The sequence below is a fragment of the Budorcas taxicolor genome, chromosome 14 (assembly GCF_023091745.1).
Source record: "Budorcas taxicolor isolate Tak-1 chromosome 14, Takin1.1, whole genome shotgun sequence".
Classification (NCBI taxonomy): Eukaryota; Metazoa; Chordata; class Mammalia; order Artiodactyla; family Bovidae; genus Budorcas; species Budorcas taxicolor.
This window is the reverse complement of record NC_068923.1, coordinates 14612535-14637253: the sequence shown is the minus strand read 5'-3', so window position 1 is coordinate 14637253 and position 24719 is coordinate 14612535. Positions and strand designations below refer to the sequence as shown.

The 24719-nt window shown below is 61.3% G+C and overlaps 3 protein-coding genes across 5 annotated transcripts in view; 2 read left to right on the top strand and 1 right to left on the bottom strand.

Moving 5' to 3' along the window:
* ZC3H3 (zinc finger CCCH-type containing 3) overlaps nt 1–9440 on the bottom strand; it is a 62005-nt gene extending 52565 nt beyond the window's left edge. Inside the window, exons 1-3 of the mRNA XM_052651867.1 lie at nt 9353–9440; nt 6220–7555; nt 5026–5222 (exon numbers count right to left, since the gene is read on the bottom strand). Of these exons, the coding sequence (XP_052507827.1) occupies nt 5026–5222; nt 6220–7555; nt 9353–9440 (1621 nt within the window). The remainder of the gene's footprint in view (nt 1–5025; nt 5223–6219; nt 7556–9352) is intronic.
* LOC128059631 (zinc finger protein 850-like) overlaps nt 1–24719 on the top strand; it is a 259860-nt gene that overhangs the window by 165624 nt on the left and 69517 nt on the right. The gene's annotated exons all lie outside the window — the stretch shown is intronic.
* Nucleotides 16407–22481, top strand: GSDMD (gasdermin D). 3 transcript variants are annotated; one of them, XM_052651873.1, is made up of 12 exons: nt 16407–16546; nt 17526–17743; nt 17914–18106; nt 18680–18848; nt 18989–19091; nt 19350–19403; nt 19841–19939; nt 20063–20238; nt 20789–20930; nt 21023–21096; nt 21217–21354; nt 22191–22481. In XM_052651873.1, the coding sequence occupies exons 2-12, from the start codon at nt 17530–17532 to the stop codon at nt 22479–22481; spliced, it is 1653 nt and encodes a 550-aa protein (XP_052507833.1). In that variant the 5' UTR covers nt 16407–16546; nt 17526–17529. The 3 variants fall into 3 exon arrangements, with proteins under 3 accessions (XP_052507833.1, XP_052507832.1, XP_052507834.1); XM_052651872.1 differs by having other exon boundaries at nt 17488–17743; XM_052651874.1 differs by lacking the exon at nt 22191–22481 and having other exon boundaries at nt 17488–17743; nt 21217–21574.

The window sequence follows — 24719 nt, the reverse complement described above, 5'->3', positions numbered from 1 at the left end:
GCTCTAGGCCAGAGGCAGGCGCTGCGTGAGGCCAGCAGGCCTGAGGGAAGGCCCTGGGGCCCTCAGACCCACACCTGGCTCCCCCAGGAAACCTGGGCCCTTCCTGTCAAACACAGCCCACACGCACAGCCCCGCCGCATCCGGGGCTCCGGACAGGCGGGCGAGTGGTGGGGGCTATGGCCGTGTGCCCACTGTCCTGGGCAGGTGAGGCGGAGGAGGCCCCGCCCCAGCAAGTCCCGGGAGATGAGGACACCACTGCCCGTGCAGTCGCCTGCGGCTTTTCCTTGGCCCAAGAAGCAAACATTTGCTGCTCCCAGGAAGCCCCCTTGCAGGACGGGGGGGGGGCAGGAAGCCAGCCTGGAACCAAGTGGCAAGCGCAGTGCGGGGCTCCTGTGGCGCCCGCTGCACTCTCTTTGCACACGGGGAGTCAGGGTCCACGGTACACTTGGAGCCTGTCACCTCAGAGCACCTGAGTCACAGTGCTGGGCCCAGTGTGGTGGGGAGGGGAACCCCAGAGCGGGCCCTGAAGCCCCAGGCGCTGGAAAGCGCCCGCCCTCAACACACTCCCTAGAAGCTCTCTACTGAAGGTTCTCTTCTCTGCAGCCTTCTCTGGGGTCTGTTTGCTCTGAGGCAGATTAACTGAGGTCTCTGGCAACCAAGGTGCAGGCACTCCCCAGGGAGCATGGGAGGCGCTGTCACATGGTGACCCCCAGGGACCACCTACCCCTTCCCCAGCCAGAGCCGGCCTCTAGGCCCAGGGACTAGGGGGAGAGTCAGGGGGAGGGTGGGGGTGGGGCTTGGCCGGGAGCCAGGAAAGCAGGGGAGAGGCAGAGAAGGAAAAGAAAGTAAGAGGCAGAGTCAGGCTGAACCTCCAGCTCAGTCCCCAGGCACAGTGTCCATGCGCCTGCTGAACAATGCAGTTTTGAATTCAATTAAAGTGATTATCTGTTGTGCCAAATAAATTGTGTACAGCATACATCTGCGGCACTTTACACCTCCGGGCTCATTATTCCCTAACTGTTTCCTCCTGTTTATGCGCTCTCAAATTAAATTGCTGATAATATGCGCCAAAATAAAAAATGAGCGCACCTTGTCCCAAGAAAATTGATTCTCCCTTTTCCTGAGCTGGCGATTGCCAGGTTTTATATACTCTGTTCCTGGTGATCATTAGTAATTCAATTTTCTTTTTATTAGCCCTCTTATCTGCTGAGCAATATAGTGGCAGAGCTGACCTCTTTTGCACGGGTAAATGTTTAAAATCTTTTCCCTGATTAATTTTGCCAGTTAAGAAAAAGGGGAGAAATGGCCCGGCTCTTAGCCATCACAATGAATAAAGCTTAATGTTGATTGTGATGGAATTTCTAATGCCAGGGAAATTGATTGAACGCGGCAATTACACTGCAATAGTAACTCAAGGGAGATGGGATCGCTTTCTCCTGGCCGCAGCCTTTTGGTTATTTAAAACAATCCAATTTGCAAGGATAATTATGTATTAGTGTTTTATCTGCCACTTGAAATGAACAGGGGAGTTTCGATACTGGCCCAGCATTAGCAGGTTATTGCTGCAAATTACTTGATATCTGCTTTCTTTCACATAAAGAGAAAATTAGGCAATCAATTACCAGAAAAAGGTGGATGAGTGATAAGAAGGGCGAGCGCACCCTCTTCTGGCTGCCGGGCCGCACAGCAGGCCTGGAGGGGACCCCAGGGCTCTCCCTCCCCATCCTCAGCCCGCAGCCAGCTCAGAGAGAAGGGCTGCACCTGGCGCTAAGGTCTGTGTGGGGAAACAGAGCAGAGATGCTCAAATAAGCAGATGAAGGGGCCGCCCCTGCGGCGATATGGACACACGGACACACACAGCTGCTCAGGCCCACCAAGGGGGTCAGGAGGGGCTCACCTGCTCACCCCAAGCACCCACAACATTAGATAAAAGCCCAATTCCTGCACAGAGCTGAAAAGGAGGGAGCCGGGAGGGGCGGGGAGCCGGGGAAATGCCGCCCCTCCCTCCTGCCCCAACCCCAGGCCTCCGCCTCCCCCCACCCCAGGCCTCACCCCTGCCCAGTCTCTACACAAGCCTCTCCCATGAGCTCCCTGCCATCAAGTCTGGGGGTAAGGACCCCTGCCCTGGGCCTGGAGGTCAACCCTCACCCGCAGGCCCACCCTGGCTCCTGCCCCTCCGGCCCGGTCACTCCTCGGGCCCAGACATGGCTGCCTTGTGTCCCCGAGCATGCTTCCATAGGACCCCTGTGCCTCTACCGTCCCTCGGCGGCTTCCCAACAGGACCCCCTTTCCTTACTGCGGCACGGCGCCCCTTCCCACTCTCCAGGCCCACCTGCCTCTGGCCTGAGCCTCTCCTGCCCTCCGGGACGCTGCGCAGAGCGGGTCTCCACTCCTGGACAAGCTGAGCTCAGCCCCGCCGCAACCTCGCCTGCACAGGTGTGTCCCCTCGCTCTCACCTCTCCTCACACAGGTGGGTTCAGGGCTCAGAGGGTGCTCCTCAGAGACGCCCCAGACTGTCTGCCTGGCTAAAGCTGCCCCCACCTCCCCATAGCTCCTGAGACACCACCGCCCATTTCCTTTTCCACAGAGGCTAAAGGCAGTTTTTCAGCCTGTTTACGAGCACCCAAGGAGCTTTCTGCTTCTACTGTCCACCAACGCCCCGGCCCCGGCACGTGCAGACCACGGGGGCCAGGGCAGAGCCCAGAGGTGTGGCACGTGGGAGGCTGACAGGTGGAGGACACGTGGGGTCAAGAAGAGTGGCTAAGTGAGTGGAAGCCTTCTCCAAGCCCCCCAAGAGGAGCCTCTTCCCAGCTCCCCCTCCATCTCCCCTGCAGGCTGATCTGTCCGCCTCCGAGTGGGAGAGCTCAAGGCGCTGCAGTCCGCACCCCACCCCCTGTGGTGCCCAGAGCCTTGCTCCCCCCTCCCTCCGAGTAGCAGAGCACCCTGCCAGCAGGAACAGTCTCCACCGTCCCCAGCCTGCACCCCACTCTGCCCGAGGCCTAAAACGGGACCACGCGGTTCCCAAGTGCAGGTGCAGCTCCAGGGAAGACACAAGCCACCTCCCCCTTGTGGCCTGGCACCAGATCCGTGGCCCCGTCAACCCGTCACCCTGTTCACCCTACAACAGGGTGAGCATCCTAGAGCGTCTCCAGCCCACGGGCCCCTGTCCTGCTCTCTAGCTCCCTGGCAGCCCCTTGGCCCGTGGCGCCTACAACACGGCCGCAGCCAGGCTGTTCCTGGGCCTGGGGAAGCCCTCACCTCAACCCCCAAACCACCAGAGCCCTCCAGCTTGGAGCAGGGAGAGCGGGCCCCCAGGATTCTGCATGGACAGTCCGCAGTGCTAACCTCCCCACCATCTGGAGAGCGCTCCCAGTCCACGGCACAGGATGACCTCTTTGACCGCATGGTGCTCTTTCCACAGGGGCCCAGGACACAGGATGGCAACTGTCTGCCTTGGGCCCATAGGCCTGCAGCCCAGGCTCCATGGGGCAGGGGCAGCACAGGGCTGGCAGAGACACAGTCGAGGCCAGCATCAGTCCTTACATCAGGACCTAGCACTCCGGGCAGCAGGAAGGCAGCCAAGAGGCCCAGGGCCCTGTCTGCCACGACCATACCACCCTTAGCGCCTGCCCAGCGGCTGCTCCACACACATTGGCTTCCACGGGAGCCCAGCACCCGGCAGACACGCACCAGCTCCCCAAGGGCTCTGCGGGCAGGAGCACGCCACCCCTGCTGGGACACCCTCCCCAGCTCCCTCCTACCACGTCCCTCCCTCACGACCCTCTGAAACACAACCTCCATGCGAGACCCCTCCTGGACACCCCCACTCCCTGCTTGTAGCTGGTTACTATGGAAACACCTCAGCACCTGGCCGTTCGCATGCAGGCACCGGAAGGGCAGGAGGAAACACCCCTGCCTCGGGGTTCCGGGACCCCCAAATCCGGGGCAGCCCACCTCCCACTCCAGGCCCTGAACACCACCACCTTGGGGACAGCTCCGCCTGCAGCTTCTCTGCCAACAGAGACAGCACTGTGACCGAGAGCACCCGGACAGGGGCCGCGCGGCCCCGCAGATGCCCAGCCTCCAGAGAGCACCCTGGCCCCTCTCCCGGCTGCCGCAAGAGGCCCCAGCTGGCCTCAGGCTCCCGGCGGGCTCCCCAGCCCCTGCCAGCCTCTTAAAACATGAGGCTTCTCCACTCGTTCTCTCCAGTGAGTCCCACAGCCAAGGCCCAACCCCCAACCCAGCCTCCTTGCAGCCCCCAGGGGCCGCTGACAGGCTCCCTCTGCTGCCACCAGGGTGAAATCCACGCTTGCCAGGACCCAGGGACGTGCAGCCAAAGGCGACTGGGTGGGAGGGAGGCTGGTGCCCTCTCCACCCCGTGCGGGCCTCCGCCTGGGCCCCAGGGTCCACACTCTCTGGCCGGCTCTGTGTAGGTGCTGCACGCGGTCCTGGACCCCAGCTGGGCCCTGAGCACCAAGGCGGCACAGTCCCTGGAGCACAAGCCCCGGCGGCAGCGCCCAGGACCAGATCCCTGGTGTGTCTGTGAGGAAGCCCCAGCTGCTTCGAGGAGACACCCAGGACCAGCCCCCCGGAACACTGCCATCGCCATAGCGGGGGGCGCCAGGGACTCACTGAGAGGGCAGAGTGACCCCTCCCAGGCCCGCTCAGGCCTTGAGAGGAGGAGGCAGCAGCCCGCAGGGAGGGCAGCGAGAACAGGAGGGAGGGGCCCTGGGCAGCACCAGCCAGGCCTCCACCCCCTTCAGGGCTATCTGCCTTTCCCACCTCTGCCAAGACGATGCGGCTGTGCAGGCATGGAGGAATGTGCTGAAGAGGCCGCACGTGCCTGCCTGGCAGCCTTTCCACGGCCCCCAATGCAGCGCACAGCACTGCAGCCCGGGCCGTCCACTGCCACCAGGCCCAGCGGCTCTTGGGCCAGGGCCTGACAGCACAAGGTGGACGGGGAATGCGGGTCCCAGCGGGGAGCAGAGCCAGCGCAGGCCCAGGGAGCCCCTCTTCCCAGCGTACCTTCCTTGGAGGGGAGGTAGGTGCGGCCGGGAGGCAGGCAGCACGGCCGGGGCTTGGAGACCGGCATCAGCCCCTTGTTGGGCGTCTTCTTCGTAACGGGGCTGCTCTTTCCCCGGAGGGCCTGCTTCCGCCGCAGGCTGAACTGACTCTTAGCCATGGCAGCAGGCGGGGGGCTGCTCTTCTTGTCCCCAGGAAGGCTGCAGAGACAGAGTAGGTAGCTCTAGCAGGCACCCTCCCCGCCTTGCCCACCCAGATCCCAGAACCAATGGATCAGCCCTGGCAGGCAGTTAAGCCCCAGCGCGGTCTGGCCCCCCAACTTCACTTTCCCACCTGACCCACCTCAGTGGCTCCCTGCCCGTCCATCCCCCCCACCCCACCCCACCCCACCCTGGAGGACCCCAGAGCCAGGGCAGGTGGAGGGCAGAGGAGCACAGCCCTTGACTCCCACCAGGTGTTTCCACGACCACCTCCTGCACTTCCCCGGCAGGATGAGATGAGCCCCTACATGGAACTGGGGGAGAAGCAGAGGCAGGTGTCGTCCCAAGGAGGGGCCACCACCAGCCCCGTGACTCCCTTCCCCACACTCACTGACACAGAGGCCGCTAGAGAGAAACAGCGAGGAAGAGAGCACGGAGCCCAGCAGCCCAGACATCGCCTGTCCAGGGGAGCAGGGCCCAAGGGCAAGGTCAGCGGTGGGAAGGACCTGAGTGGGACTCCCTGGCAGATGGCATGTGTCGCCACCAGCTTCCACAATTAAGTCCCTGACCCTGAGGCCCTGGGCCACCATGCCATCTTCCAGCCTCCTCTGGACCCAAGTGGGTAGAGGGCGGGGAAGCTGATATGCCTTCAGCAAGGGAGTCACTGTCACCTGGCTACCTTTCTCCTGCAGAGACCCTGCCCCTGGCCTGGGCACAAAGCTGTCCATCCACCATGCCACAGGCCCAGAATGGAAGCCACCCCAGCAGCCTCTGGTCTCTCACCAACAAGGGAAAGGGAGGGCTTGCTGGCGCCATCTCCGCTCGTCCCCTCCCCATTAAATGAAAGGGACAGTGGTAACCGCGGCCTCATTCCTGCCAGACATGCTGACGTACCACAGGCAAAGCTCCGTCCTCAGGCCCCATCAGCAGCGATGCTTCCTCCCTGCCTCCCACACCCCTGCCCAGACAAGCCTCGGGGAGGGGCAGGGGCCCGCACCTGGCACTGCCCCGCCTCCGGATGATCTTGGTGCGGCTCTTCACTTTGTAAGCCGAGAGCGGAGTCTCACTGAAGACAGGCTGCAAGCTGCTGGGTTCCACTGCCCGTCTGTCCACTGGGGGGGACCTAGACGGGACGGGGGAGAGCTGGGAGGCACAGTCCTTGCTGCCAACCTCTGACTGCCAACGGAAGGAAGAGGCCGAGGAAGCCGAGGGGCTGGAGGCCTTCCACTTGTACTTGCTGGGGGAGGCCCCAGGCACAGAGGACACGGCAGACCTCCTGGGCCTGGCGTCTGGGTCGGCTTTGAGCTGCGGCTTCTCTGTTCGTTCTGCTGCAGCAAAGGGGGCCTTGCACACGTTCTCCGCCGCTGCCCTGGGACTGAGGGCCCGCCGAGAGGCCCGGGGACTCTTCGCCGAGGTGGCCACCCACTTGTAGTTGTTCTTCCGGAACTTGTTGGTTCGACAGGACACCAGCATCGAGGGCTCCCTGGTCTGCCTGGGCCCAACAGGAGGTCTAGCTGGGCCTACCACCAGGCCAGAGGCGGCGGAGGGGCCTGAGAGGCTGGTGCTCGTGGCCCCGCCCCCACAGAGCTGTGCAGCACAGCTGGCCACAGAGTGCGAGCCCACCTTCCGGCCTGGGGCCATGCCGCCTCGCTGGGGCAGACTAGAGGGCAGGAAGCGGGCCTTGACCGCAACTGCACTCTCGCTGACCGTCCGCCGGGGCTCCGAGGGGTTCTCACTCATGCTGCTCACTGACTTCACCACCCGGGGCTTGCCAGGCTCTTTCTGGCAGACCAGAAGGGGGTCCTCCGCGCTGCAGCTCCCCTTGGCTCTTCCTTGCCTCGAGGGCTGCCGCTGCCCACCAGGGGACTCACCCTCACCTTCCTGAGGCCTGTGGTCATTCCAGGGGGGGTCCTCGTATTCTTCCAAGGAGGTCCGCAGGACCCCCGCAGTGCTGGCCGAGCCCGGCTTGGATGGTGGTTTGATCTTGATGACCATGTTCTGGTCTGGACTGAGCTGCACCTGCCTCTCCAGGATGTACTGCTGTGGTTCAGGACCCTGGCTGCCCTCAGCCCTGAGTGGTGGCTGCGCAGCACCATCACCGGGCGGGTCCGAGGAGCCCAAGGGCCGATTCACGAGGGAGTATTTCTTGCGCCACGCAGGCCCATGGTTCAGGGAGAAGCCCCTCCGGCTTGGACGAGGGTAGCGAGCACTGAAGGTCCTGCTGCTGTTGTAAGTGGGCGGCTGCCACTGGCAAGTGGTGGAGGTGCCCAGGGCGGCGGACGTACCTGGGGCAGAGGCACTGCCATGGAGGCTTTTGTAGTCATCAATCAGACCTGAGGAGGCAGGAGCATAGACTCTGTCAACCGGAGGGTGAGGAAAATCAGGGAGAATCCCCTGGAGGGGCATCAGCTGACCAGACACCCTGTAGACCCCACTGGACCCTGCCAAGTCCCAGTACAGGACGGGCAGCCCCAGGGCCTGAGAACCACTGACAGTCACCCTAAATCCCCTAGGCCAATCTTTCCCATGAGCCTCTTCCCATCAGTTCTACTTCAATCCTATTTCTGGCTGCTTATCCTTAAAATGCACTCTTGTGGCATAATATTCCCTCTTCACCAGGGATATTACGCTGGGTTCCCAACCCTCTGAGGCGAAGTGTCACCCAGCATGAAGAGACCAGCAGGGCCCATGCTGCAGCGCCTTGAGAGAGACACGGAAGGCCTCCGGCTTGCCCCAAACACAAAGGGGCAGGGCTGCTCCATCACGACCTCCCTGCCTGGCACACACAACAGCGAGTGTAAGATAACTGACACCCCGGGTACTCCACACGTAACAAGAATGTCCATCATCCTCCCACAAGAAGAGAAGAGGCCTAACATTTGGAGTTCCAGTACAGGGGACCACCAGGTGCCTTTCCAAGGAAGTCCCTGCACAGTGTGGCTGTGCAGGCAGACACAGGCCTCAGCTGGAACCACCAAAGCTGTCACAACTCAGCCAACAAGCCCTCCAGTTACAGCACCCCCCCACCATATGTCCCACCTCCAGGCCCAAAGAGAGTCACGTCCAGACCTGGTGACACCTCAGAGCAGGTATGAGGGAGGGCCAGGAAGTGGCTTGGTAGATGGGCTCAGCCCAACTGAACTCTTCCCAATACACACTTCCCAAGTTCTTAAGTCTTCTCTTTGTGGGAATAACCTTTAAAACAATTTTTAAAAAAATGCAGCAAGCCATCTCTCATGACTCAGTGGTAAAGAATCCATCTGCCAATGCAGGAGACACAAGAGATGCAAGTTCAATCCCTGGGTCAAGAAGACCCCCTGGAGAAGGAAACGGCAGCCCATTTCCTTCAAAGCCCTGGCAGACTGCAGTCCACGTGTGCTCAGTCGCCTCACTGACCATAGCCCGTCAGGCTCCTCTGTCCATGGGGCTCTCCAGGCAAGAATACTGGAGTGGGTTGCCATGCCCTCCTCCAGCGGATCTTCCCTATCCAGGGATCGAACCCGTGTCTCCTGTGCCTCCTGCACCCCAGGCGGGTTCTTCACAGCATGAGGGATGGGGCAGCCCCGGGCTACGGTCACTGAGGTCGCAAAAGAGTCAGACACGACTTAACGACTGAACAACACGCCGTCTTAGGTCTAAAAATGGAAAAGTTTGGAAAACCCCGAAGGCCGGGGATTCTGGGCCAGGAATATCAAGGAGAATGTGGCTGTAAGGAGGGACAAAGGAGTCAGAACCGGGCGTCCAGGGAAGAAATACACACCACTGGCCCCAAGCAAGGGAGCGCGCCGGGGGGGGGGGGGGGGGGGGGGGGGGGGCCGAGGCCGCGCACGCCCGCGGTGGCGGGGAGGGTCGCTTCCCGCCTGTTACTAAGCGACAGCCCCGCCGCCAGCTGCCGCAGCGCGGGTAACGCCCGCACCCGCCGCGGAAACCCGAGCGGGGCTGAGCTGGGCCAGCCGGGAACGCCCCCTCAGGGTCCCCAGGACCCGGCCCGACCCCACCCACCTCCCCACCGACCCGACCCGGCCTCTGACCCGCGGGCGGGAGCGGCCCCCTTCGGGGAGGCGGGCCGAGGCCCGCTGTGAAGCAAGGGGGAAGAAGGGGACGCGCGACCCGGGCCCAGCGCGACCCACCCTGCAGGAGGCGGATCTGCCGCCGTAATTGCTCCTTTTCCTCCATCTCCGGAGTCCGCGACGCCCGGCCAGGCCCCCGCGACGTCATCGCCGGGCGACCGTTTTACTGAAGGCGGGGCGGAGCGCTGGGAGGCACCGCGACTGCGCACTGCGGCTGGGCCCGGGCCACCGCCGGCCGGAAGTGGAGCCTCGGGAGACGTGCGCCCAGGCTCTGGCTGCCCCTGGAGGGGCGGCGTCACGCACGCGCAATGCTGGGGGTGGAGGCCACGTCACTATGGAGCGCCAGGAATCCCCTCTCTGCGCCTGTGGAGTGGACGCTGTGGCGGACAGTCCGTTCCCTGAGGAGTTCTGGCCGGGTTCTTCGCTGAAAGTGTTCCTTCCCTGTGGGCCCGGGGCGAGGGGCAGAGCCGGGGACTCCACGCTATCCACGGCGCAGGTCCTCCCGCGTCGAGCTAGAGAGGGGCTCTGCAGGAGTGAGCCGGCGCGGCGAGGGCCTTTGCGGCTCTGTTATTGGGCTGCCGGGCACAGGGGAAGGGACGTCCGGGATCGGGGAGGCGCTGCAAGGACGCGTTAAACCTCTGAAAGCGTGAAGGACTGTGCCGTTTTGGTAGAAACAAGTACGAAAACAGGTGTGTACATCCCTGTATACAGCTGGGGGTGTAAAATGATATGGCCGCTGTGGTAAACTAATGTTTCCTCAGAAAGTTAAAAATGGACTCTTTGAGCCAGCAGTCAAATACTTCGGGATATATACCCTGAAGAAGTGAGAACAGGGACTCGAAATACTCGTGCGCCAACGTTGGGTGAAGCATTATTTGCCATAACAAAATGTAGAAATAGCCCAAGTGCCCATGAGGGTGAATGGGTAAGCGGTGTTTATCTGTACGATGGAATAGGATTTAGTCCTGAAAAGGAATGTAGGACTGGTCCGTGATACAGCGTAAACGAATCTCAAAAACATTAAATGAAATAAGCCAGCCACAAAAGGACAAATAGGGTAAGATCTCACTTGCATGACATCTTGAATAGACACATTTGTAGAAACAGTGCATCAGAAGTTAGGGAGGGTTGAGGGGAGGAGAGACAGGGAATTAATGCTTTTTGGCTAGAGAGTTTATGTTTGCAGTGATGAGAGAGTTTTGGACATATATGGTGATGGTTCCACAACCTTACGAATCTAGTTGATCCACCGAATTGGACACTTCAAAATGATTATATGAGGACTCCCCTGATGGGCCAGTGCCTGAGACTCCGACCTTCCAACGCAGGGTGCCCAGCTGCGGTCTCCGATCAGGGAACTAGATCCTGTATGCCACAACTAAGACCTGGCGCAGCCAAATACATAAAAATAAAATTTTAATTATATGACAACTTATATATTTTGTTATCAATCACTAAGTTGTCTCCAACACTAGGACCCCATGGGCTGCAGCACGCCTGGCTTCCCATCCTTCATTATCTCCCAGAGTTTGCTCAAATTCATGTCTGTTGAGTTGGTGATACCATCCAACCATCCCATCCTCTGCGACCCCCCTTCTCCTGCCTTCAGTCTTTCCCAGCATCAGGGTCTTTTCCAATGAGTCAGCTCTTTGCATCAGGTGGCTAAAGTATTAGCTTCAGCATCAGTCCTTCCAATGAGTATTCAAGGTTGATTTCCTTTAGGGTTGACTGATTTGCTATCCTTGCAGTGCAAGGAATTCTGAAGAGTCTTCAACGCCACAATTCAAAAGCGTCCATTGCTGCTGCTGTTAGTATATATTTTACCACAATAATAAAAAGCGGACACAGTGTGTCTGCAGCAGACCTGAACAATAGGAAATGTTAAAGGAAATTCTTCTAACTGAAGGGGAATGATACAATATTGAAACAGATCTTTATGTAGAAAGAGAACAGGAAACAGTATTAATAACTTTAAATTTTTTAATTTTCTCCAAAAGATAGATACAGCAAAAGTAATAAAAATGTATTGTGGGTTTGTAATGTAGGTAGAGGTAAAATATGCCAACAGTGATGCAAGGGGTCACATGCATTGTGTCTTCTGCAGGTGAGGACGCAACCCCCAGCCTGCCTCCTAGGCCAGCACCTGAGCCTGCCCCAGGGTGTTAGTGTTACTCTGCTTAACACGCAGCAGTGAGCACCCTGGAGTTTCTTAGCGGTGGTGGCTCCAGGCTGGGAATACCAGGCAATAGAATGGCCCCTGCACTCAGGCTGTGGGACAAGGTGAGCCACGGGTCTTGCTGAACACTGAGACCCTTAGGCCTTGGCAAAAGTGAGAGCAGGGTATGGGAGTTCCCAGAGAATGAAATGGAATTTCCCACCAGGGATCGTGAAAAGCACTTCTTTGGGCTGATGCTGTCTTGGCTCTTGAGAATCCTGCAGCCATCACCTCCTGAATGTGCCAGGACTGGCCTGCGGAGGGATGGGCAGCACATGCCCGCTTAACACCACTGACCCTCATGACGGCCTGCTGTCTGCCATCAGTTGCTAGCTAGCCACAAACTTGATAAACCCACGTGATGCCACATGGAGCAGAGATAAGCCTAAATGTCATGATTTAGGGCACCTCGTAATTTTAGGCTTTCCTGGTAGCTCAGCTGGTAAAAGGAATCTGCCAGCAATGCAGGAGATGGGTTCTATCCCTGGGTTGGGAAGATCCCCTGGAGAAGGAAATGGCAACCCATTCCAGTATCCTTGCCTGGAGAACCACGCACAGAGGAGCCTGGCAGGTTACAGTCCATGGAATTACAGTGTCGGACGAGACTGAGCGACTAACCACAACCACAGGCCCTCATAGGAACAGGTGTTGACTGGCTGGGACCACTACCCCATGGATGCCCCCTTGCCTTCTGTCCCAGTGGGGAGGAGCAGGAAGTGACTGTAGAAGAGACCAACGATTGAGGACTCTGGGTTCCCCCATCCCAGCCGCTAACCCCCACTCTACCCTTGCTGCAAAGCATGACCGTCAGAACCAGATCCTTTGGGAAGAAAAGTTGACTAGTTGCTGTTTCCTAGATGGCAGCCTTTCCACAAGGCTCTCAGGGGCCACGGAGGATCGATGGTTGGACATCACCACAATGTCCCACATGCCCTAGTCCTGGACAAGCCTGGACAGGGACCTTGCCAGGTGCAAAAGACACCTCTCCCCAGCCAAGGGATGCCTGGAGGCTGGCGGTCAGGCTAGCGGTCCTGCTAGGGCAAAGTGAAGTGAGGCTCAGAGCAGTAGAGCCCCATCCCCTGCAGGGTCACTCGGGGTGGGGCGGGGGTCTGTGCCGCTTCCCCGGCCCCTCCCGGCAGAAAATCCAGGGAGCCAGGCAGGCATCAGGGCCGGGAGGGCCGTGCGGGAGCCGGGCAGGGCGACGGGAACGGCTCGTCACCCTCGGCGCGGAGACCGGCTGTGAGCCTCCGCTGATCCCGCCGCACCCTTTCCCGATTCTGCCCGGCCTTCCTGCGGCCTCCGCCCCTCCTGACTCCTGAGCTCCGGTGGGCCCGAGGCCGCCCCGTCGCCCAGCGATCCGCTGAGCGTGGACCGCGGGCCTGCTGGACAGGCGCTGCTGCCCGGCGGTCCCAGTCACCGCCGAGGGCCGGGGCCAGCAAGGGGGGCGGGGGCGGCGAGCGGGAGGCGGCCCCACGGGGACTCAACCCCGGAGGAAAGGACTCCTGGACTTCGGTGCGCTCCGCACCCCCTCGGCCCTGCAGCGCCGCGCTCATTCCCTCCGGGCCGCCTCTTGCCGGCGCGGGTTCCAGAGCCGGAGGCACGGGGCAGCGGCCGACATCGCGGCGCCCCGGGAACTCCTGTGTCACTGGGTGGAGGGCCCAGGGTGGAGCCGCTGCTTGCCGCTCCCCACGCACCTCCCCCGTCCCGCGCTGAGGCCCTGCAACCCTGACCCGGCGTGCCCTGAAGCCGAATGGTCCGGGGCTGGGTGAGCCCGGTGGGGCGGGAGCACGGGTGGGTTCCTCGGGACCACTGCCCTTCCCCTCACCCCACGCCGTTGCCCGCCCGTCTCCCTGTCTCTCTCGGTGTGGCCTCTGCTGTCGCAGCCTGGACACCACCCTCCCTCAGCCCGCTCCCCCATCTCCTCTGAGGGGCTCCCAGCTGCTGCATCCTACAGCCGGTAATGGTTATCTCCCCGACTTAGGACCTGCTCTGTTCCTCCCAGGGGCTGGGCATTTCGAGGACAGGGACCGGCCCCCACTGCCCAGCTCCCTGCAGGGTCTGGCCGGGTGCTGCCCCACTCGGTGGTAGAGGCCTGCGGCTGCAGTGAGCTTCTTCCTTCCAACTCTCTCGGAGGTGCCACAGCCTCCCTGCACGCAGCCCAGAGCCCCTCCTGGCCCTGGTCACAGTACTCCATCAGGCACGGTGTCCTCCCTGGCTCTGGACCCCAGGGCCTGCCCGGAGCTTGCGCAGGAAGGCCTCCGCACGCTCCTGTCGCCTGATGTTGCCCCAGACTTCCTGGGGCTCCCTAGGCCTGCCATGGGGGAGGGGGACGCAGGGCCAGCCCCTCCCACCTTCCTTCTGCTTCTTCTCCAGTGGAGTCACTGCCTGCCCTTTCAGACTGACCTCTGCGTTGAGGAGCCTAGTGACACCACCACTCACCAGCCCAGTGCCTCTTGTGTAGGTTGTTGCTAAAGAACTGAACTGTGGACTTCCCTGGCCCTCCAACAGTTAAGATTCCTCACTTCCACTGCAGGGGCACTGGTTCCATGATCCCTAATCAGGTCAGGGAACTAAGATTCCCCATGAACATGCAGTAACAACACCCTTCCATGGTTCATTCAGCCCCAGGTCACTGCCTGAGGCAGAGGGGCACAGTGTAGCACGACACCCCCCGTTACCATGGCCACTGCGACCCCCGCACTGCTCCTCCGTGTGGATGGCACCTGCCTCCACCGGTCCACCCACATGGCAGCAAGGCCTTCTAGAAAAATAAACCTGGGGCCAGTCATACCTCAGCTAGACGCCCACAATAGATTCACCACATACTGAAGAGCCTGCTACCCCCACCCTTGGCCTGGAACCTGACCAACTGGAGAGGTGGAAGTCAGGGGCCACTAGGAGGCTACACAGCTTTCCAGAAGCTTTGCTGTGGGAACAGGGAGAAGCAGGAGAATGCCCGGTGGGCCCAGCACACACCATACAGAATACAGGACTGCACATAGGAGCGCGCACACAGACCCAGGCACAAGCACGTAACACGCGAAACACAGCCATACGAATATACACGCGCATTCGTGCGTAGACCTACATCACACACGGATACCCATACTTGCGGACATGTGCATGCATGCTTATGTTACATACACACGGGAACACAGACACGCACTCAGCCTCCTGGAGCATCCTGCCACCACCAGCAGGATGCCCTGCTCGTACTGGCAAATGGGCTCCAGCAACTGGGTCGGATGTGGGAGCCCCACACTGAGCTGGGTGGGGACCCACTGCCCCAGAGGCCCTCAGCCAGCAGAGTTCGCTGGCCTGCACTCTGGTCCCCTGATGTGGAGAGAGAAAGGGCCTCAGAGACCCCAGGGAGGCACCGAAGCCACCCTGCTCCCCACCCCACCCCCTCCAATGGACGGTGCCTGCCTGTGTCTGCCCAGAGTTCACAGCGGCTCCAAACTTCTGCTTTCGCAAGATTGCTTCCTTTCCGTTTGAATCAGCATTTCCACTTATTTGCAGCTGCAACGTTCCAAAACACACAACCGCTGCACTGGCATCGGGGCCGATGCCAGCAGCTCTACCTGGCGGGGCCCTCGTCCAGTCCACTTCAGAGCCCTCATCTGCAGGAGCACGCGGTGCCGGGTGCTGACATGCAACCACCCCGCGAGTGAGTGTGCACGGCGGAGCCTATAGGCTGAGTCTCGGGCCAGCCAGCCGGCAGGGGCCCTGGCGTGAGCTCCAGAGGGTCAGGAGACCTAGAGGCAGCATGTGGCAGTGGAGAAGTGGGGTATGGGGTTCCTGGGTGCCTTGCCCCGGACACGATCCACACACAGCCCAGGAAGGAAGGACATCGAGAGCCTGTGCCAAGCCCGGATGTCGTCACTTGGCTTCAGGTTTTCACAGTAACAGCTCTGAATGTTACTGTGGTATGTGAGATATAATCCACAAACCATACAATTCACCCATTAAAAGTGCAAAACTCTGGGGGTTTAGCATATCCAGACATGGGCAACCACCAGCACAACCAATCTGAGAACATTCCCATCACCCCAAAGACACTGTCACGCCCCCGCCCCTGCCAGCTGTGACTCTGCTTTGTCCCTGCAGATCTGCCTGTTCTCATTTCATACGCCTAGATCCTGAGAGCTGTCGTCCTGCGGGCCTGACATCTTGTCTTGATGTAACGCTTTTGAGGTCCATCTACACTGTGCTATGTGTCAAAACTTCCTCTTTGTGGCTGAACACCGACCGCTCCATTGTGTGTGTTGACCACGTTTTGTTTGTTTGTGCGTCCATAGGCGGACATTTTCCACAGAGGGACATTTGCAGTGCATACTGGCTGTTAAGAATAACGTTGTGAGAGCATTCACGTGCAGGTTTCTGCATGAACATGTTTTCATTCCTCTTGAATGCACACCTAGCCTTGGAATGGACGAGCCTATCGTAGTTCTCTGTTTAACTTTTTGAGGAACTGCCAGACTGTTTTCCATGGGCGCCTGCACCCTTTTACAAGTCCAGCGCTGTGTGCTGCCAGATTCTCCCAGGTCTTCTCCCACACTTGTTACTCCCCCTTTTATATTACAGTTAACCTATGAGTGTGAGGCAGCCTCTAACCTTGCTTTGATTCGCATTTCCCTGACACTGACCTGAGCCTCTTCTTCCGAGCTCACTGGCCATTTGTACACTTTGCCTGAAGAAAAGTTTTTTCAGACCCTTTGCCCTGTCCTAGGGTTTTAGGAGAGAAGGATCAAAGAAGCTCGGTGTGGTTGGAGGCTATGGGGGATGGGGTGAGAGCCTCCCGGGGACCCCGCCCCTGCACTCCCGCTCCCAGCCGGCCGGCCTGCGGGTGAGCTCACCAGGGGCATTTCCGGCTCCTCTCGGCGCCTCCGGTCGCCTCGCGGAGGTTTCACTTTTGGGTCTGGGAACCTTCAGGCTGTGTGTGCACTGGGCAACTCCAGGGCAGAGGCTTCCAATCCTGGCCCGCAGGGCAGCCTGGCTTCGGCTTAGTGGGCACAGGCACGCGACAGTCACGGTCACTGGTGAGCTGCCCCCACCCATGCCCTTCGTCCCTGCGCCTCGCAGGGGGCTGCCTGCCCTGGCTCCCGGGGTTGGCCCTTGCTTCTCCTGAGTGGGGAGGCCAGCACCTCTGGGTGGAGACCAGGTCCTGTCACCTTCCCTGGGCTTCCCCAAGCCCCCCAGGACTCCCCGCATCCCAGACCAGCTGGGGAAGCCCCAGGCCTTTGGGAAGGGGGCTCCCTCCAAAGTCTGACTGGTTTGGGCTTAGCTCCAGGCAGGCACCTCCAGGTGCCCCTGGGCCCACTCTGGGATCTCAGGCCAGCACCGAGGCTTAGAGGCTTCCCGCAGCCCCGACGTCCTGGGTCCTAAGTCAGGCCCGCAATGGCTCCTGAGCCCTGAAGGCAGACGAGTGCCTCACAGAGCTCTGGGCGCTGAGGAAGCCCTGGAGGACAGGCCTCAGGGCTGGGGATGCTTGGGCCGGGCCCTGCCTGGGCCTTAGCACCAAGTGCCCAGGAGGCGATGGCTTCTGCCTGCTCCCTGCTCTCTGAACACCTTGGCCACGAAGGCAGCTGCTAAGGCAGACAGAGCCCCAGCCTTGCCCTGCCCTTCCTCAGTGGCTACTTTTCATGAGCCACCCAAAGCCTTGTTGAAGTAGCCAAGTGATGGAGGGCTTGGTGGGCGGCCAGGGCTGCCCCCTTCCCGACAAGTGCTGAGTCCCAGGGCTTTCTGGGGCTTCCTGTGGGTACTCTGGTCACAGGACAGATGGTGTGCGTGACTGGCCCGAGTCCCATGGAGGGCTGCAAGTGACGTCCAGCCTGGAGGCGCTCAGGGCCCCTTGCAGAGATGGACAGTGGGTGACAGGGTAAACTCGGGGGCCAGCATTGCAGGCCTGGCCAGGCAGGACTGCCTCGGAGACACCTGAGCGGCCACCTCTCTGCTCTTCCCCTCCCCTGCCCTCTTCCAGCCCTGAGGGTGAAAGGCCTGACCAGCTGCCCTCCTCAGGAGCATGGCATCAGCCTTTGAGAAGGTGGTCAGGAGCGTGGTCCGGGAGCTGGACCACAAGGAGCTCACCCCCGTGGATAGCCTGTGGAGCTCCGCCAGCTTCCAGCCCTACAGCCTTTTGAGCAGGAAGCCCTTGCACTCATGGTTCTGGAGACCGCGCTACATGTGTGTCAACTTGTCCATCAGGGACATCCTAGAGCCCGATGCGCCGGAGCCAGGTACCCGACCAGTGCTGAGTCCGAGCCGTGGGTGGGCGGGGGGTGGGCCAGCTGGCTCCTGCTCGGGCCCCTGGTCTGTCTCCAGAGGGCAGGCGCTTTCCAGAGGCCCCTCCACCAGGCGGGACAGGCAGCAGCCGGTGGGCGGGTCCTCAGCTGCGCTCTCGCTCCAGTGCTGGAGTGTGGCGGCACCTTCCAGTTCCACGATGCAATGGATGGGCAGCTGCAGGGCAGCGTGAACCTGGAGGCCCCGGGACAGGGCAGGCTCTCAGGCGGGGCTGCAGTGTCCGGCAGTTCCAGCGCCTCGATGGACCTGCGCACTCTGAGAGTGGCTCCCAACACCTGGGAAGCCATGCACCATGAGAGGTGAGCCCAGGGCCGCAGGCCCACTGACCCTGGGCAGCTGACCCTGGGCAGGCCCTCGGGGCCGCAGCAGTCACAGGGTGTCTGTGCAGGCTGAGGGACGTCCCAGAGTCAGGGGCCGTGCGGGGACCAGTGGCTGGGAAGGAGGCTGCCGAGGTCCTGGGGGCCTGCATCCTGCAGGTCAGAGGGCCAGGGGTCAGACTGAGCCCTGCTGCAAAGAGGCTGGGGTGGAACACACACAGGGACCCTGGTGAGAAGGACGGTTAGCTCAGCACACATACGTGAGATCTGAACCCAGGGAGTGGAGAGAGACAGCAGACAGGTGAGCAGCCAGCCGCAGGGTGGGCCCCTCCAGAGGCCCGCAGGCTTCCTCGTCCCTTCTTCTTGCCCCCTGTCTGCCCACAGGCACTGGAGCACCCAGGGGATGGGGCAATAGGGGTCCTGTGCCGGGGCATCCACATCATGCCATCCATGGCTGCAGACACTGAGGTCCAGGGAAGGGAAGGCCATCTCAGGGCAGGGGGAGGCGAGGGCAAGGCTCACCCTGCAAGCTTCCCACTGGCCCACTCACCGCAGGCGCCTGCGGCAGCCTGAGCCCAAAACCCTGCAGCAGCTGCGGAGTCGGGGGCATGACGTGTTCGTAGTGACCGAGGTGCTGCAGACACAGAAGGAGGTGGAGGTCACCCGGACGCACAAGCAGGAGGGCTCAGGCCAGTTTGCACTTCTGGGAGCCCTCTGCTTGCAGGTGGGCGGCGAGGACCCTGCAGTGGGCACAGCGGGGGAGGCAGGAGGGCAGTGTCCCCACGCAGACCCCCGCCACCAGCACCTGGCTGCCCCCAGCCCCACCACCCAGAACCCAGTCCTGAGCCCACATCCGTCCCTCAGGGCAAAGGCGAGGGCCACCTGAGCCGGAAGAAGACGGTCACCATCCCCTCAGGCAGCACCCTCGCATTTCGGGTGGCCCAGCTGGTTATTGGCTCTGACTGGGGTGAGCTGGGGTCCGAGTGACTTCTGGGGCCCAGGCTCCATCGCAGGGGCGGGGAGGCCTGGAAGAATCACCGGCTGCCTGGCGGTGCTGGGGACATCTGGTGGCATGACTGTGGGCTGGGGTGGCCGAGAGCCCCTTGTTCAGGCAGGTGGGAGGTCGGGGCACAAAGCGAGGCTGCACAGGGAGCCCAGTGGGCCAGGGAGAGGCCAGGTGTTCCGCCAACCTACCTCCTTCATCTCTGCCCCTCCCGGCTTCCAGATGTCCTCCTCTTCCCAGACAAGAAGCAAAGGACCTTCCCGTCGCTGCAGGCAGGTGAGGCCAGTGCACCTGGGAAGTGGGACAGGCTGATAAGGAGAGCCCAGAACAGTACATCTGGGAGACACACACACACACACACGTGCACACACACATGCACACACTAGTGCAAATGCACACACACCCATGCAAACACACATGCACACTCACATATACACACATGCAACACGCACACGTGTGTACAAATGTACACACTCGCACATATACACACATGTAATACAGGTGCACACATGCACACTCCCGCACATACACACATGTGTAAACACACACACACACACGAGTAGCATGGCGACAGGCTGGCGCCAGGCAGGTTTGGCCTTGCTCCTTGCCCCAGGCTGCCAGGACTGGGATGGCAAGCTGTGAGGGCCCAGGGGAGGCAGCCCTCTCTGGCTCGGGCCCCTGCCCCCAGCACTGACCAGCCCCACCTTGCCCAGGCCACAGGCCCTCCAGCAGTGCAGACGGCCATCCACGTTCGTGCTTCAGCTTTGCCTCCATGAGGGGCTTCTCTTACTCCTCCTGCCAGTTCCAGTCGGGTCAGTACCTTCTGGGCCACCCTGGGGCCCCTGCTCCCCTTTGGCCCCCAGCATCTGTCCTCCCTTACCAGGGCTCCCTGGGGCCACAGGGGCACCTGGGCAATTGCAGACCTGTCCCCACAGATGGGTCCATGGAGCACTGGCTGGAGACCACTGACGACTTCAAGGGCCTCCAGGCAGAGGTGAAGGCCTGGGCCGTGGGCCTGGAGGGCTTGTCCAAGGGGCCGTGTGGGCGGCTGCTGGGTGGCCTGAGGCAGGTGCTACGGGACGAGCCAGCTCTGCAAGCCCTGGAGGAGTCGGTGAGTGAGCTGGGCTGTGCGTGCCGGGTGTTGGGGGTAGGGTAGCACGAGAGCTGAGTGGGGCAGCGGAGCAGATGCCTGCCCGCCCTGCTCACCCCCACTCCCCCAGGTGCCCCCACCTGGAGCAGGTGCCTGCCCTTGCTCACCCCCAGTCCCCCAGATGCCCCCACCTGGAGCAGGTGCCTGCCCGCCCTGCTCACCCCCACTCCCCCCAGTGCCCCCACCTAGAGCAGGGCCTGCCCTCCCTGCTCACCCCCAGTCCCCCGGGCGCCCCCACCTGAAGCAGGGCCTGTCCCACCCTGCTCACCCCCACTCCCCCGGGCACCCCCACCTGGAGCAGGTGCCTGCCGGCCCTGCTCACCCCCACTCCCCCGGACGCCCCCACCTGGAGCAGGTGCCTGTCCCGCCCTGCTCACCCACAGTCCCTCGGGCGCACCCACCTGGAGCAGGTGTCTGTCCCGCCCTGCTCACCCCCAGTCCCCCGGGCACCCCCACCTGGAGCAGGGCCTGTCCCACCCTGCTCACCCCAACTCCCCCGGGGTGCCTCCAGCTGGAGCAGGGCCTGTGTGGTGGGCAGATGGAGCCTCGGGACGGTCCGGTGGGCGCCATTCTTGAATCCCTGGTGCTGCCCTCTGGACAGCTGGAACCGGAGCTCGCGGACTCCATCTTCTACCTGCTGCAAGCACTAGCAGGTAAGGGGCTTGGGGCGGGGCAGGGAAAAGGCAGGGACGCGAGCTCCTCTGGCTGGCCCCTGGAAGCCCTTTCACCCGAGGTCTCTCCGCAGCGCTGAGCGAAGCCCAGCACGTGCTGCTGGCTGAGGTGCTGGAGATGGGGACCCTGTCAGGGACGTTTTGGCTGGTGAGAAGGCCTGGGTGTAGGGGAGGGGTGGGCCGGTGTGGGACCTGGTGGCCTGCGATGGGGTGGCGTGGGCGGATGCCCGGTGCCAGGCCCTCTGACTGCCCCCACCCTGTCTGCCAGGTGGAGTGCCTTGTGGAGCAGAGCAGCCCGTGGCAGGAGCACCGGGCAGTGTCCCTGCCGCCAGAGCGCCTGGGCGACAGCTGGGGCTCAGAGGCACCTGCCTGGGCTCTGCTGGAGGTGTGCGGCTTGGAGCCCCAGGTGGGCACCCCCCAGGTGTGCTGGGAGCCTGGGGCCCGCGGCCGCGTGTGCGCGCTTTATGCCTGTCTGGCACTGCTGCTCAGGCTGAGCCGGCTCTGCTAGTCTGCGGCCCGCCCACCGCAGGCACAGCTAGTGCCCACCGGCTGCCAGGAGCCACACCCAACCGTGTGGGCGCCTCTCCACAAGACCTAGGGGGTGGGGACAGCCAATAAATGTGACAGATGGCAAACACAGGGGAATGACGCACGAGCTTTTGAGGAGCCTCTATCAGGGGTTGAGGGCCCCGTGGGGGTTGCCCACACAGGACGGGGAGGGACCTGAGGGCCAGGAGCAGGCACCACGGGCCTTCCCTGTGCTGGATCCGGCCACTCCGGAGCGACTGGCCACGTGGCCAGGCTCCTTCCTGCCCGTGCCCCCCAACAGCAGGCTGGCCTTGAAAGAACAGGGCATGGCGATGCCAACCCCCGGGACTGTTCTCTGTCCACCTCAGGGAGCCTGAGAGCATTCTGACGTTCTGATGCAGGCAGCAGGCCGCCCTCCCTCTGCAGAGTTGCAGTGGGGCAAGAACTGGGCGCTAACAGACAGAGAGCTCTGCACTCCTGGGGCTGGGGGCCTGGGGGAAATGACCTGAACCAGAGAAACTGGGCTTTGGGGTGTGTCTCATCCAAATTCATTCACTCAAAGGTAAGAGTCTGTCGAGAGGAGAGGAGACCTCCCAGCCCTGAGCCGTGGTCCCTGGGCCTCGCCAGGCACAGAGAGGGGGTGACTGACTCAGCCAGGCAGTTACTCTCACCTTGGAGTTGTCACAGCCAGGAGAAACTTGCCTCTCCCTACAGGAGCCGGTCTGCACTCCTCCACTTGGTGGAAGGCGAGGGAAGCCATGTTCCCTTCCTGTCTGGCTTGCTGCTGCCCTGCAGCCCCAGGACTACTGGCTAAACAGAAGGAATGGAGAATCCCTGGTGGTCTGTTGGTTAAGGACTCGGCACTTCCGCCGCTGGGGCCCGGGATTGATTCCTGGTTGGGGAACAAAGATCCCACAAGCAACATGGCCCAAAAAAATAAAAATAAAGAGAAGAGGTGGTTGGCCCAGCTGTGGCCAACCTGAGAAAACTCAGGATCGAGGTTGACAGTAAAATTAATATTAAGAGAGTGCTCCCTAAACATCCCAGATCCCAGTACAGAAACGCCTAGCAATTGTCCCCTCACCCAGGGCAAGGGAGAAGTTGGACACTTCCCAGGCCTGTTTGTGTTCTCCAGAGCCTCTTTTGGGAACCTTGCTAGAGGACTGAAAGGCACCACCAAGGCAAACGGGACTGGACCAGCACAGGTCTTGGAAAGCAGCGAGTGGGCCCACCAGTGCTTCTTCTGGCGCCCCGAGACACTCTCCACAGGATCAGGTGGTGAACAGTCTGCTGAGCCCCATACAGGCACCCTTTGGAGGATCTCACTGTTGGCCCTCAGGCTCCAGGGTCGCCAGTGCCCGGAGATCTCCAGTGACAGCTCATTTGAGAGCATCTAAGCATCAAGATCAAGGCGTGGCAGGGGGATCTCTGTGTAAAGCAGCATACCCCGACCCTAGACCCTGGGGGTAGGTGAGCGCTCTGTGGGTGGCTCTGCTGGGCCTGGTCACCTGGACGCCCACCAACCAACAGCGCTCACCCGGGAGCGGGGCTCATCCAGGAGCAGAGCTACGGTGTCGCCGCCCTGACTGGAGCCTCCTTGGGGACCGCAGCAGAGAAATCTCTGAGAAGCGTCCCACTCCCAGGACAAATCGGCAAGCAGGGTGTCTGGCGGGGGCCCAGCTACAGGGTAAGGGACGCCCTCACGGCAGGGGGGCTGGGGGCAGGTTCACTCCAGATGGCCTGCGGAGTGGAGGGGAGTGGGCTCCCAGGCCAGAGAGGCCCAGGCCCTGCGGGGAGGCATGGAAGAGGCGGGGTGCTGCCTGCCAAGCCCCTCGTGAGGCTGAACCCCGCTTCCCAGCGAGCCTTGCTGGGGGCTTTGCCCCTCGCCTGTGCAGCCACACCCTGTGGTTGGACAGGCTCGTGCCTGGTGGGGGCAGTGGGCCTCAGACGTTCCCCCAGCTTCTGGCTCCAGGCTGCAAGACCCTGAGGGGCCCGACCATCAGGCGATTGAGGGAGGTCCTCCCACCACCCTGCCGGCAGCAGTGGAGGGGCCGCAGGACTGGGACCTGGCGCCTCCCTGATGGGGTCGGGCTGGAGACCCCTGAGGACATTCTCACCAGCCTCCCTTCCTTCTGCCTCCCGGGCTCTGATGGCCTCCTGGACTCCCCAGTGTGTCCCCGGATATTTCTTGTAGTTTAATCCAATTTTGGCATTCCCCTTGGAGAATTGTGAACTAATACACCAAACTATGCCCCTGGCTTCTCACGGGCGAGTGCCCTTGGCCAGGGCCTCCCCTGCCCTCAGAGTGACCAACGAGGAGACCCCGGCCTCGCCCCGCGAAGCTCTGACTGCTCAGGGCCTGTGTGGGCAGCACAGCTTCTCAGTCAGGGCAAAGCCTGCCTGACTCCGCCCAGGGCTGGCCCAACCCCCAGCCACATGCTCAGTTCAGTTCAGTTCAGTTGCTCAGTGGTGTCTTGCAGCTCCACGGACTGCAGCACGCCAGGCCTCCCTGTCCATCACCAACTCCCAGAGCTTACTCAAACTCATGTCCACTGAGCTGGTGATGCCATCTAACCATCTCATCCTCTGTCATCCCCCTCTCCTCTCGCCTTGAATCTTTCCCAGCATCAGGGTCTTTTTGCATCAGGTGCCCAAAGTATTGGAGTTTCAGCTTCAACATCAGTCCTTCCAGTGAATATTCAGGACTGATTTCCTTTAGGATGGACTGGTTGGATCTCCTTGCAACCCAAGGGACTCTCAAAAGTCTTCTCCAACACCACAATTCAAAAGCATCAATTCTTTGGCGCTCAGTTTTCTTTATAGTCCAACTCTCATATCCATACATGACTACTGGAGAAACCATAGCTTTGACTAGATGGACCTTTGTTGGCAGCCACATGCTGCCTTCCCTGTCATCTTAGCCCAAGCCTGATCTTGGATCAGGCACAGCTCATCAGAGCCCAGCCTTGGCCCAGACAGACACCAAACCCCTAGGATCTGTGTTTTTATTTTGGCTGCACGGTGCAGCATGTGGGATCTTAGTTCCCTAACCAGGGATCGAACCTGTGCTCCCTGCATTGGGAGCGCAGAGGCTTAACTGCTGGACCACCAGCGATGTCCGGCTATATCTTTATTTCAAATGCTTTCCCTTGGGATGGGCAGGACCGACCCCAGCCTCCAAGAGGCTGTGTGAGTGGAGGCCTCCTTCTCTGAGGAGGCAGCTTTTGGGGCCCTGAAAAGGCA

What these genes read in the sequence shown, in the direction of transcription:
- GSDMD (XM_052651873.1), top strand. Translation starts at nt 17,530, where the DNA reads ATGGCATCAGCCTTTGAGAAGGTGGTCAGGAGCGTGGTCCGGGAGCTG. An exon ending in CTTCCCGTCGCTGCAGGCAG is followed by an intron (nt 19,404 to 19,840) that starts GTGAGGCCAGTG and finishes CACCTTGCCCAG; the next exon opens with GCCACAGGCCCTCCAGCAGT. An exon ending in TGTCAGGGACGTTTTGGCTG is followed by an intron (nt 21,097 to 21,216) that starts GTGAGAAGGCCT and finishes CCTGTCTGCCAG; the next exon opens with GTGGAGTGCCTTGTGGAGCA.